Source organism: Psittacula echo (genome assembly GCF_963264785.1).
Source record: "Psittacula echo genome assembly, chromosome: 1".
NCBI classification, from domain to species: Eukaryota; Metazoa; Chordata; class Aves; order Psittaciformes; family Psittacidae; genus Psittacula; species Psittacula echo.
The window spans coordinates 159,903,332-159,917,870 of NC_137735.1; the positions used below are offsets into that span (position 1 = coordinate 159,903,332).

General features: G+C 42.3%; 1 protein-coding gene across 1 annotated transcript; it reads left to right on the forward strand.

The window, feature by feature from the left end:
- Positions 1-479: 479 nt before the first annotated feature.
- Positions 480-7,666, forward strand: CAV2 (caveolin 2; the record flags this gene model as incomplete). Its single annotated transcript, XM_080616450.1, has 3 exons — positions 480-629; positions 782-969; positions 7,516-7,666. The coding sequence occupies 3 exons, from the start codon at positions 480-482 to the stop codon at positions 7,664-7,666; spliced, it is 489 nt and encodes a 162-aa protein (XP_080472576.1).
- Between the last annotated feature and the right edge of the window lie 6,873 nt (positions 7,667-14,539).

Consider the following 14,539-nt stretch of genomic DNA (forward strand, 5'->3'; position numbering starts at 1 on the left):
TTTCTTTTCATTTATCCCGTTACAACTGCAGAGAAGGCAGCAGATATGACCCCATACGGCCTAATACACATCCGTCTCTACTTTTTCCCCCATCTGCCTGTTGTTGCATCGCCACAAACGCTTGCTCCTACAAATTTCAGTCATGCGTGAGGCCGCGGCGAGGGCAGCGCAGGGTCTGCTGGCCGGGGATCTGCGCTGAACGGGGAAGCCGAGCACGTCCGGCGGCTCTCAACGGCCGGAGGTCCCGACCCATAGAGCGGCCGCCGAGCCGAGGGGCGGCTGCGCTGCGAGCACAGATCCCCCCGCTTCCCGCTCCTGGGGAACCTCTCGCTCATGCTCCCGGCCCCGGCGCGGCCCGTCCCGCGGGGCGTGTCCCGGGCAGCCCCGCTCCGCCCCAGCCCGGCGGGGCAGCGGGAGCCGCGGCAGCGGCCGGGGAAGGGCAGGGCCGGGCCGGGAGCCGCGGAGCGGCGGGCAGCGCCATGGGGCTGGAGACGGAGAAGGTGGACACCCGCATCTTCATGGACGACGACAACTTCCCGCGGAGCGGCGGCCCCGCGCTGTCGGAGGCGGAGAAGGGCGCGGAGGACGAGCTGGACCGCGACCCCCACGGGATGAACGCCCACCTCCAGGTGCGCGCCCGCGGGGACCCGGCCCGGAGCGGCGGGGCGGGACGGGCCGGGCCGGGCCTGGCCTGGCCGGGAAGGGCCGGGGCGGCGGGCAGGGTGCCCCCAGCCTCCCCTAGCCCCAGCTCCGCGTAACGGCCCGGCTGCTCTCGTTCCAGCTGGGCTTCGAGGACGTGATCGCGGAGCCAGAGCTAACGCACTCCTTCGACAAAGTCTGGATCTGCAGCCACGCTCTCTTTGAGCTCAGCAAGTACGTGATCTACAAGCTCCTGACCCTGGTCCTTGCCATACCCCTGGCCCTGGTTGTGGGGATCGTCTTCGCGGCGCTCAGCTGCCTGCACATCTGGTGAGTGCGTTCTGTTGCTCGTGGTGCGTAGGCTCTGCAGGCAGCCCAGCAGCATTACTCCTCAGTGTTGATCGCCGCGTTTACAGCCGTTAGTCAGATCTGCTTACGTTATCTGCTTTGGTTTTAAAGGGAGAGAAATGAAAACAGTGTTGTCACTGTGATTCAGTTCCCTGCTGTGCTTTTGGTCTGTCATGTCTGTGTAAGCTCTTTGGGGCAGAGAGCCTTCTTTACTCTTCGAATGGCATCTACACATTGCATTCCAGCCTCAGCTGGCTTCTGGACTAATAATAGCGATTGCTTGTTCTTTTAAAACTGAAGTACAGAAGTTGTTAAAACATGTTTATTTGAAATGAAAGACTTGGGCAGAAGCGTTACTGTCACCTTCACAGTATGGTTACCTCTTCCATTTTTTCCCTCACAGACTAAAGTAAGCTTTTGAGAGCCCAACTCACTCTTTCTATGCTACTACCACAAAATCTACTGTCACCGCCTTGCATCTGGTACATGGCCATCTCTAGGTGCAGTGCCCCAAAGCACTTCCACATAAGCAAAGCCCTGCTGAGCACAGGAAAGCTGCTTCTGGCCATGGCCCAGGTTCACAGGCAAATATACTGGTACTCCAAGTCACAGAAAACCTGATATGATTGAAACAGAATATACTGACAAAATATCAGAGATACCTGGAGACAAGAAAGGCAGACGATCATGGAGAAGGAAGAAGGGCAGGGAAAATAGTGACATTAAGGAAAGAGCTGCAAATCCAGCAGGCTGCAGAGGAAGGGATGAATGCAGATTATCAACGTCATTCCTGCAAACAAGGATTTTCCATATACATGGGTTTTGGGCAAAGTCTCATTTGGCTTGGGTAACACTGGAACCATCAAGAAGTTTTGAAGGAAAACAAAATACAATCCAGAAACTAGGAAAAAAATCTCAAGGCAATAGGAATACATTGGTTATCTGAGCCCTTGGTTGCAATCTCGAAGGTGCAGATTTCTGTTTTCAAAAGTGGAATGGAAGTTTGGGTTGATGACATTGCCATGAGCCACTTCAAAAACCAATTGACTCAAATTTAGGGACATCGAGTTGGCATCTCATCCAGAAGAGTTGCAATGAAATTTAGAGCTGCCGACATGCTACTTCTCTGGTCCCTAAATTATGAGCACTGTATAGTGTGCCTAGACTTTCAAGTCTGGAGCTGTCACTGTGCTGTGAGTACTGTGTGACTGCAGAAAGGTACGATGAGCATATCGACTTCCAGTAGTGAGATATCTATGGAAGAATTAATCAATGCCAGACTTATTAAGACTGTAATAAGTTTTTGTGCTTCAGTATGATCTTGTATCTGGATTTTACAGCCTGTATGTGTGCACACGTGTTTCAGTGGGCCAGGACTCTGGGGTCAGTTTCTATTTATGCAAGTTGTCCCTAGTGACTCTCTCAAGAACTGTGGGTTCTCAGTATATCTGAAATAGGACTGTCCGCATGTGGCACTTCATTTGAAAAGTTTTCCTTGGACTTCCTGTGAACACACTTGCTGCCCAAGCAACTACTTTTCTTTCTCTATGTTCACTGTCACTACAGATCTTTCATTTTGATCTTCCTTATGCCTGGGATGGGTGTGAAAGCATCACATAAATTGGTAGCATTACCTGCCCCCCCTTGGAACTCATCCAGTGCTGCCATCCAGAGCCAGCACTGCCTCATTTTCCTGCAACCACAAATAGGATTTGTTCCAATACAGAGGTGGAAAACACTGAGACTAAGTTAGTTTCTCTGCAGCTTTCCATGTTCATGACTTCTTGGTGTAAGGAGCTCAAAGTCTCTGCATTTGAAAGGGTAGCATAGGAGCAGTGCAGGTGTAGGAACCCAAAACACATGGTACTGGCACCCATGTAGCCCCATTGTGTCTGAAAAAAATAGTAACTCCTTGTTTTGTGGGTGAGAGGAAGGGATTTCCATTATAACTCTGTCTACAGCTGTTGAAATGTCATGGGAAAACCCTGGGCACACCCTCCCACATGGCTGCCTGTAGGAGGTCTCATCAGAGTCACTGTGCCTCATTTTCAGCATCCCAACCAATGAGATGATGATGTTATCTATCTTAGGGGAGCCCTTCCTGAGGCTAAATTCAAACGCGTTGCGGCAACTTTTGGAGCTGCTCAGGCACAAAGCCCTGTTAATTGTCACACATGTCATTGCGGTTTTGTCAGGATGCTAAAATCCACAGAAATCTGACTCAACATTCCTCGTGCATCAAGGGCACCTCATGAATTGCCCCTCTCAGGCCTGATAGTAAATGTTGCCTTTCACCAGCAAAAACGTTGTTAAAGAAGGAAGCAAATGTGTGAGACTTCATGGAAAGCAGAAAGAAAGCTGAGTAAGACATATATAATAATTTACTTTAACTTACATTTTTATCTATAAAGATGGAACATATCCTTTTCCTGTTCTCAAACTGGCTGCTTGAGTCAGAATCCAGCATTGTACTACCTGATAAAAGATAATGATGGGCTGAAACTGTGTCAGCTAGCAGGTTGGTGACCTATATACAAGCCTGTTCAAGGAAAGGTACTTCTCCACATTTCTTCTCCTTTACTGATGACTGTCATTCTCACCACAGACTATAAATGGCAGAATTTGTCACACTGAGTTTTAACATCTTTCTGTGAATATTAGGAAGCTTTTAAAGATTTCCTTAGATTGAGGCTGTTACTGATTTTTGATCATGAGCAGAACACTACTGGTTTTCCAAGCAGCACATGCAAACTCATTATTATTTATTATAGATCAGGGACTTATCCTTGATGTTCCAAGCCACATGTTTGCCACCTCTTGGAAATTAACACTTGAATATCGTATATGCTTTTCTGTAGTCCTGTCTGAATAGTCTTCCAGTATGTTGCATATGTGTGCTAAGAATGGTTCATTTGTGGATCCTTAACTCAAGTCTTGGATCTGAGATGGGGTCTAAAGCACAAGGAGTGGGGCAGCAATATGCTCTTGTCATCAGCTGGAGCAGCAGGCGCTCAGAGCTCCTGTTGGCTTGAGCTTCCATTCACAGTGCTCAGATGCGGCCAGGGACTTACATGCAAAGTAAATATGGACTTGTATCATCCCTCACTTCTTTCTCCACAACTCCATTTATATAACTTATTGTTATCATACTCAACCCCAAAACATTGTTCTCATAGTCAACCCCACCACCATCTCCCTGATGGCTGTCTGAAATCAAAAGAAATTGCAGTACAGCTATGCCATGAAGACCCACCCTATGATCTGGTGTTGCCTTGAAGCCACTTCTTTCACATCCGGTATATATCCCTTGGAGATTAGCAGAAAAAAAGTAATGTGAACAAAAGTGAAAAGGGTTGATGGGTATAATTTTGTAGGTGTCATGTCTTGAACAGAAAGAAAAGAAAATAGGATATATGGAAAAACTGGGGTAATTTGCACTTTTCAGTTCAACAGTTCCCAAAAGAAGGGATTCCTTCTACTCAGTGAAAGGATGGGTATTTTATGATATTTATACATAGCAAGATTCAATGAGAGGTCATATAGGCAGTTGAAATATCTGATCTATGCTTCAGCTTAGATGCCATATTCAACAGAGCTTTGATTTTCTTCCCAATGCTGCATTATGTGGTGGCATTGCTAGTGTCAATATTGCAGTCAACATTGATATCCTTGGGATATGCCAACTTCCACTGTTAGACGTCACTTAAGCAAGCTGTTACTATCCCTGTGAATACAAGTGCAGATTGGGGTAAACTCACAGCATTGTGAGTAACGAATATATATGTTAATGTTTACTTGACAGGTCACAAAAACAAATACATAGCTTCTAGTGGTCATTGGTTATTTATGTTTCAAAGTGTGCCTGGTCATTCCACAGAAGGCACATCGCACCCTCTGATGATGTGGAATGCAGAACAGGATGCATACTTATACACATGTAGATACCTATATAGCCACACTCATATGTTTTTAAAGTCAGAAAATACCTTTTACTGCTCTCTATGTGTAAAGGGTTTCCTTCTCTGAGGAAAGGTGTGTGAGTAATTGTTATTTAGTTAGGCTAACCTTTATTTTAAAATTGAAAGTTGTTTACATTAACTAGCTTTGTTTGCTAGCATGTCTCACATATCCTCCTCCTGAACTAGTCTACATTGTTTGTCACATGCATTTACCGTAAAATTGGCAATGTTTATAAAACATTACCAAAACATCTAATATTTATTGTATTTAACATTATCAAAAGCCACTGAGTTCTGGTACTGTCTGAACGATCTCTGCAGCGGTTGCCGGTGGTATGATCACTGCTTTTCCAGCCCTTCCTAATGGCATCCTGATGATTCACTGCATCTTTCTGTGAAACTTCTGCATACTGTGGTATTTGTTTAGCTTATGTTTTGTGTGATCCTGTCAGCACAAGATCCACTGGATATGTCAGCTTTTCTGCTCCTCTCCAGTTCAGTTAGCTTTAAAAAAAACGAAAGCCAAATTTGTTTTAGATGGCAGGAAAGGAGCGGTGACATAGCCTTTATAAACTAACCAAAATGGAAAAGGGATGAAGTCAACACGAGCTGAGGAGTCATTTCTGGTGTTTTCCCTGTGTTGCTTGGAGAAATATCTTTTTTTTATTCTAATAGCTGAAGCCCTACTTTTATTCTCTAGAAATTATCTATTCTATATGCAGTGATACTATAGGTAGGTTGTAAAGCGCATAATTTACAGGGGTCAGTTTAAAACCGGAGACACATTATTCCAGCAGCTCTCACAGTTCTACGTAGTGTGTCTTTTACTAGCTGTTTCAGCAGAGACAAAAGAACAGAAGGTTGTAGAAAAACTATTCTTGTTTAAATCCATCTGGGTTAGTTTAGAGTGCAGCATAGACATACTAGTATATGGCTTGCATTGTTTGATAAAAGCTGAGAATCTGGTTAGATAAACACTGAAAATAAATAATTTATTTTGACTTTTACGTTTCTAAGCTCCAACTTTTTAAAAATGTGCCAGTTTGGCTTTGGTTTTATTGTTTGTTTGTTGGTTGGGTTTTTACTTTGTTATTCTGAGCAGTACTCATTGGAAATACACAATACCTGTATATTTTTTCCATACCTATGATGAAATAGTAAATTAAATATCTCCTGTCATCCAGCCAAAGTCAATGAGAGTTCTACAATGGGCATATGTGGATGCAAGACTTGAATCTTATATTTTGAATGCAGCAGGAAACTAGAACAGAGTTTATTATCTTTATCAAGAGAATCTATAGCTTCTTCTACCTAATTTAGGAAATAAATGTGTTATATATGGCACAGAATTTTTTTAAACCTTGCTCTAGTACCACTTCACTATGACATAAGTTATTTATGCATTTAATTTGTCTGCACCCAAGTAAGAACATCCAGCTTAATGAAATGACACAGGGCTTTGGCCAGTAAATGATTAAGAAAGGAGAGTAACTTAAAATAGTGTCATCAGTTATCAAGTATCCATAAGTTATTACATATTCACTGACCCTTCTGAGGTGCCCATATGTGCGCTTCTGCCTTGCCTCTGTTGTTAGTATGCCTGGCTTAAGCTACCACTGATGACTTTGCTTTGGAACTGGGACACGGGGAGCATCCCCAGATGCTTACCAGGGCTCAGGACATGAAAGCACAATACTTTCAAGTATGCGCCCTGAGCAAATGAAAAGATCTTTCCCCTGATGAGGAGTTGACCTCATTCTAGGTTAGTTCCATACCCACAAATGAAAACCTTTACAGGATCCTCAAGATCCCATTTTTGTGAGGTTTGGCATATCTCTGTACCACAGCAATCCAATGTAACCAGATATTGCTTTACTCTTCCTGTTTTATTGTAGCAAGTTGTAACAGCCAAGTTAGGCTATAGGAGTGAGACAAGAATGGTTGATGTGCTTATGCATTTGGGTGGGTTGAAGAGACAAATACAAGAAACACCAGAAGAGAGAGCAGAGCAAGAACAGATTGTAAAGAGCGCTGTTCCCAGTCAATCAAACTGGAGAGAACATGGTGTTTCTGCCAAGCCCAAAGACCCACATTCAGATACAATCACAGGGCAAATGAATCCCTAGGGCATGACTCTGCTCTTCAGCCACATCAGGGTGGCAGCAAGGTTGCCACATATCACATACACCAGCCCTTCCAGCATCAGGGAGAGGATAGCAAAAGTTCACTTCAGTAACAGGCATGTCCACAAATTAGCGTAGCATTGCCAATTAGGAAGCAGAGACACGATGACAGGAAAGCTGGCATCTCCTGTCCCTTGGGTTGCACATGAGTGATCCTGGCTAGAGGACCACATGCATCACGGTGCATCTGCATGTGCAGGTGTAAGGCTGTGAGTAAACGAAATGGATGGAGAATGAGTGCAAGAGTGTAAAACTAACTTGTTTAGAGATTTAGAGTTAGAAAATCACTTCCTCTTCCGTAAGTTCTCATACTTGTGCTTGGTTATTCTGATTTCCCCATGCTGTAACAGAAACAATCATTAAATCTTCCATTGTCTCTTTTACAGGATTGTGGTGCCTTTCGTGAAAACGTGTCTCATGGTCTTGCCTTCAATGCAAACCATATGGAAGAGCCTGACAGATGTTTTCATTGTACCATTCTTTCAGAGCATAGGCCGGTGCTTTGCCATGGTTAATATACGCCTGGACCAAGAGTAAACATCAAGGGTGCAACACTGCTGTAATTGTAGCTGGTTTTATACCTCTTTGCTAACCTAACATACAAGCACTTACCATTCATTCCAAACTGATAAATTACAATGGCTGGTTTAAGCGGGAACATGCTATTTTTCCTAAAACTCATTTATTATCAGGGAGATCGGTTAAAGAATAAGTACGCAGTTTTCGTCACTCACTATTTTAACAATAGAGCAATCATGGAGTATGTTGGCAACACTTTATTTTAATGGTACATTAGTTGCTAGATGACAGGAGAATTCTTGTGAAGGTTTAACAGCCACCACAGTGATAATGATTTGCATTATTACTATAAAAATTCAATGAGTAGGCTGTGGTACCTTAGGCAAAAGTGATCTCTAAGGGTTCACACTGACTTTAGTGCAGTTCCACCACTCACTATGCAGAATGATAAACCCAGTCCTTTATTGTCAGCAGTTAAAATGAACGTGACCCATTGCATAAACATACAGGAAGAGGAACTGTTGTGTAATTCTCCTGCACCAGAGGGAAAAGCTCCCTAGAAGTTTATCCCTTAAAATAAGGTGTTAGCTAATGATCTGGGGCATCAACTAATCTGTATATTTATTTTATGAGAGGTTAACTTTGCTGTATATTTTGTACCTTTGTAAATGGCACTTGAGAGTTTTCTTTGAAGCACTATTTCTATAGTATTTTAATTCTAACCAACTTATTAGGAAGCAGGAGTGAGACACTGCAAAAAATTACTTTAGATAACTAAAATTTCTGTTTCTAAATTATGTAGATTTTTAAGTGCTGCCGTGCAATTCCCTAGTGTCATTATTATATATGATTGTGTGTAAAAGCAAAGATTATAAGTGTTTTCATAAAAGACCTTGCAAAAGAGTTGGAAATATGTTTATGAGAAATGGTTTTTTATTAAAAATGGGTGTAGTAAATGCAACCCTGCCTATTTCTGTGTATTATCTGTGTGAACATTGTGATATTTAAAATTAAAGATACTATGCTGGCACTTTAACTAAGTAGCAAGCTCTTATAGAAGGCAAGTGAGGGTAATTGGTATCCTTATCTAATTTTCCTCACCTATTGACTTGATTCCCTATGTTGCCTATTTACTACTTCAAAGACTAACTGCTAAAAAAAGCCCTTCCTTCTGCACTTACTATGACTTTGTAAACCAGAATAACAGAATGTATGCAGAGGTACATGAAAATTACATTAGCCTTGTGATGGGCTTATGCTGCTGTTTTCTTTAAATACAGATGGTAAGTTGCAATTGCAAAATGTTTGTATGAGTCAGAATGTTATTTCCTAAAGTGATGTCACAGATTTCATAAAAAAAAGCTATATAATAAAATAATAAAATGTCAGCTTTTTCCCATTTTAAACTTCTTTTTTTTTTTTTCATATTTCTCAGCTTTTTAAAAAGCTGTTTCGATAAATAGTGAACAGCATGGAATACTATGCAGTTCTTCCAAAATATGGGAAAGGGTAAAGGATGAGCATCAATACCGTTCCATTGTTATCAACTGCATTTAACGTATTTATAGTAGAAAATGGTGTATCTCTGTTTTATTAAGCCCACACAGAACGGTTGCGTGCTCTAAAACACGTGTCTCTGCAAAATCTTGGCTACATTAAAAAAAATGCTTAATTCTTTCTATGGGCACATGCTTCCTTTACAGGTGAGCTGCAGAACTTCCCTTTTCTTGCTTTTTGGCCTACAGAAGCTAGCTGACCCTGTATATTCTTTGTACACTAAGAACATCCTTGTGCGTTAAAAATATTCTTGCCATTTGTGTCATTTAGAGAGGGATTCATACGGCTTTTGAAAACTGGATCTTAATGATTACTGCCCATGGAAACTTGTCTGGAATTTTTTTATTCTACAAGAAGTTAGCTTGTCGTTCAGCTGTGTTCTGCGAGGTACCTTTCTTATGTTAAGAATGGAAGTACCTCTTTTGAAAATAAAAACTGGTCAGGCTAGGCTTGAACTCTTTTGAGATTTATGTTCTTTTACAACGTCCAAGAATTTCTACAAAGATATTTTGCATGGAAAAAAATATCCCCTTGGTGAATTCCTTAAAAACAAAAAAGGAAAAATAAATCAGTCAGTACTAGTTCTTGTGTCTAAAAGGAGCCCTATAAAAGCTTTGAGGGAACTCAAGTCTGGATCCAGACTTTGAGAATGAGGCCATTCCCCAGAGAAAAATATATCAGTTTAGGTCATGAGCTCCTGGATATATGCATTCTTAAGTAGCTTACTGAAATCGTCTGGCTATACCACAGACAAATCTTGGTCTTACTGTGATTTAGCCATGTCATTAATTAGTTCTTTTCACCATTTCTCTAGCTGTTACAAGACTCAAGCAAGCCTGTAATCAAGTAATTAAACCTGTTATTTTCTTACATGATTTATAGCAGTATCTTTCTCTGGATAAGTGCTAATTCTAAGTGCTCTAACTGTAAGAGTTACCAAATGTACTGTTAGGCTTATAGTAAAATATAAGATGCTTGGCAAATACACTTCATCCATGAAAGGAGTTAAAGAAAGCATGAATATATACAGACTCTCCAGTGCTTCGATGTAAACCTGCCTCAGACAGCCTTGGCTGGCCAGTATGCTCTGGATTTTATGGATTTGACAGTTCTGACAGACATCCCAAAGCCCTGCCACAGCTGATACTGTCAATAGCTTACAGCATTGTTGGACAACAGGGACTGAATGGGCACTGGCATTGAACATCTTCAATGTAGTGTAGGTTCCTGGAGTTCTTTTGCAGTGCATTTGATATGTAGACAGATCATCCCAGCTGATCCCTTAACAGCAACTTGCACATGAGGATTTAGCCAAGAAGGGAATATAGGAACTTAGTCTCTTTGTCTGCAACAAATATCGAAAAATTTACACCTGATTCAGGTCATCTACTTTGATACATCTTCTTCTCCTCTGTGGAACAGGGAAAATGTTTTGGCTCTGAACAAGAGTAGACTTTCTGTCATCATGGTAGAGTTAAGGAGGATAAAAGCCTGCCTCTTGCTGCTGATGACCTTAGGTTTATCATCATGAGCTGGAGATTCAGGTCTGTCATGCAAAGTATTTCAGCACCCTGTTTTTCATGAAGAGCACAGCTAACAAACAGAACTAACCCCAAATTTGTGTTTATGGACTTCTTCTTCCGTCAGTTCACAAAGAAATTTAACCTGCTTTCTTATGAGAGCTATTTCCTAAAATCATTCTAATCTGACTATAGAACTTTTATATTTGTGTCTTATCTTTCCCTACTCGTTCATTATACACATTGGAGCAGATTTTTAATAGAAACTTTGACATGTTGGTATATGAGGAGCTTTTTCCCACCTATCCAAAAAGCTCACTTATGCATACACTGACTGAAAAGTTCAGAACTTCCCTGCAGCTCTGGGACCTCAGACCACACACTCATTTTCAGTGGAACCCAAAGTTCAAGGCCATATTTTTACAGGGTGTGATCGTTCCCCCACCTGCAGAGATAAAACTGCTGCTGTTAAGCTGTGTTAACTCTCTTTTATAAATATATGGAAAAATACATGTGTTTTGTTTCTTTTTACAAAAATAAAAACGCAAATGGAACAAGGTCAAAACACCAGACGTTCTGCCAGTGTAGTTTGTTATCACACTGTGCTCATGAAAACTAGAGCTGAAGACCTCCAATGAATATACTGAACCAGCAGTTACGCATTAAAAAACAAGGTGCTTTCTTCATGCAAGTGTTTACAACCAAGGGGAGAATTAATAAAGGCTAATTTTAGCCTGGTGACACTAATTTTCCTAAGCTTATTGCAACAAAATGTCTTCTGTAGAAGCAATTCAGAGGAGCTAAGATAGGTTCCTGCTGTGAATCATCCTCCAGCAAAGACACGCTGCACTGATCAATGCAAAATGTTGGGCTTGACTTGGCTCCTTACCTCTTCTACACAAAAAGTTGTATTTGGTGCAGAAATAGGCAAGGCCTATGGAAGCAACTAGAACTTCATGTAAGTAGTGGGGCAGGTGCTGTTCTACACACTTCTCTCACAACTTCAGGCCAGGGGTGAGTGTCACCTGTGTTAGGTGTTCGGTTTCTGTTGTCTGGCTCCCCCCTCCAACTGCAAGTGGGTGAAAGAAGGACCCCTCCACAAGGCACTGAATCAGATACTGCTTCAGACACTTGAATGCAATGAGATGTAGACTCACACTTTGATTTCAGACTTTCAGGAAAGCATGTCTGGTTTTGCCAGCTGCCTCAATTTAATAAGTACTGCTTTTTCACCCCATGTACCTGCCTCACCTTGCTTTTTACTTTACACTGTCAGAGCTATCACAGTGCTACAACTGTAAGCTCTGTTGGCCATGAAATGTTTAGACAGCAAAGCTTGTTGACAAAAAATCCCATCACAGCTGGGGAATTGGGGTTGTTTAGTCTGAAAAGAAGGCTCAGGGGGTCTTTATCGCTCTCTATAACTACCTGAATGGAGGATGGAGAGAGGAAGTGGCTGATCTCCCAAATAACAAGCAGTAAGACAAGAGGTAACGGCCTCAAACTGCACCAGGAGAGGTTTAGACTGTATACTAGGAAAAATATCTTCAACAGGAGGGTGATGAGGCATTGGAACAGGCTTCCCAGGGTAGTGGGAATCACCATCCCTGGAAGTGTTCAAAAACCTTGCAGATGAGGCCCTCAGTGGCATAGTTTAATGGATTTGATCTTAAAGATCTTTTCCAACCTAAATGATTCTACGATTCTATGATCATACTTAAGCCTCAAGGAGTGGGTATTTAAGTCCCATTAATAAGACTAGTTCTCACAGTCTGATATTTCTTTAAGATGTATGAACAGTTAATAATGTGCTAGAACTGGCAGAATGGTTCAGAAAAGTGTCGACATGGACCAGTGTTCATGGTCCATCTCAGTATTTATCAGGGAATTCGATACTGAAAAGAGTTGAGAAAACGTGTCTTGATTTGCACAATGTCTGGCAGGATTAAAGCTTTCAATCTATTTACCACTCCAGCCAAGGCAATTACTAGCTATCTTGATCAAGACCTACAGGGACTAGCTCTAATAAAAGATGTACACACCTACCAAAGGACTGGGAGTCAGGCGTTTACATCCAAAACTCTAATCCCTGCCCAGCTGCCACCCAAATGGGAACATGTCTAAACTGAGAAGGCACCTCCCTTTCACATAACATTCCCTCAGTACCTACAGTTTTACTTCAGTCATGCCCAGAACCGCCCTTGTTTGGGCAACTCGCTTGCATCTAAGCCCAGTCAAAAACCCAGACTGAGCTTAGACGCAAGCAAAGAGAATGCCTTGGACCCCTTAAAATACACCCACTGCACATCAGAAGAATAAGGTGCTTCCCAGAATAAGCTTTCCCAGGAGTAAGACAAATATGTTAACACACCTCAGAAAGGGAAAAATTTATTTTGGGTCTATCAAGTGTTGGGTTACTTCTAGCCCTCAGGCTGTTGCGAAATGTTTTATGGCAGCAGTGCTTGCTTCCATGTAAAAGGAAATCACTCCTAGCTAGAGGTTGTGAGAAGGAAGGAATGTGAAGGGATCTCACCATTTCTTCTGGTATAACTCCTTTGATACAGGGAACAAACAGGCCAAATAACAAATGCACACATAAAAGTGCAGCCCTATACCTAGTGGTAGTGAGGGGCACCCATCTCAGCAGAAAAGTCCTGATCCAGTGACTTATAATTTAAAATACAGAAATCCTCCAGAGACTGGAGACAGGATGACCACTGCCTGCACATAATGGAATGAGCGAAACAGTGGCCTGCATGTTAAACCCGTCCCAATGCTTGCTACCATGAAGCAGGTGATGACAGTAGCATCGTTGATAACAGCTCACTATCAGCAGTTCTGGCAGCTCAGGCTTTCATCCAGCAAAACATCCAAAAATGCACATAAAACAAGGCAGTTAAGCAGTTGAAGAGAAGACACTCAAAAATATACAATGATCTTCCTCTTCTAAGCTTCAGGTTCTTAAATGCTCTGCATAAGGCAGGCTGCTTGCTGACATCTTCTGGGGTCTGACACCCTCGCTGCTGTTGAAACTGTACATAAAGAATACGGTTTCCCAGGACTGATTCTGATCTCGTTTTCATTGGAATATATCAGAAGTATTGCTAATACCATAACAGGAATAATTACACAAGCTTGGAAAAAAAATGGGGGGGAGGAGTACGGAGTGGAAGGAGCGGGAGAGGGAGTGTTTGATACCACACAAAGACACTCAGTGAGCAGTCATGCACATCCAGTTCAGTTTCATGACTCATTTTCTGACAGTTTTTTGAGGAATTTTGTCCAATCGGGGTTTTTTTTCCTTTTTTTTTTTTTTCTTGCACTGTTTCCTACCCTTACCAAAACCTTTCCTCTCCTCAGAATGGAAAGAACAGCTCATAATTTGCACACACTTTGCTCCATGTTTAGAGCAAGTTCTCAATTAAGGTAAATCAGAAGTTTGAAAGTTCAGTTAAAGCGAGACATTGGAGCTACAAGAACCCGTTAAAATTAGGCATGACATGCCTGAGGCTGGTGTGATGGAGGAAGAAAGGCAGTGAGATGGCCAGCCGGGGTAGTAGGTAGTCCTGTTCAACAGTTGACCCGGCTTCAAAAGCCACAGCAAAGCTCAAGGACGAGACAGTTTGGGTGGCATTTTCAAGGCCAGCCTGTGTGTCTACAATCCCTGTCAATTTTAGGCCACCCCTGGATAATCCATTCACAGTAGCTAAGAAGAGGAACAGAGCCTTCGCACTTTCAGAAGATTCCTGCAAGCCTTTACCAGGTCCTTTCCTGCTGAGCTATGCTCTTCTTCTGTACGCAATGGGAGCATCTT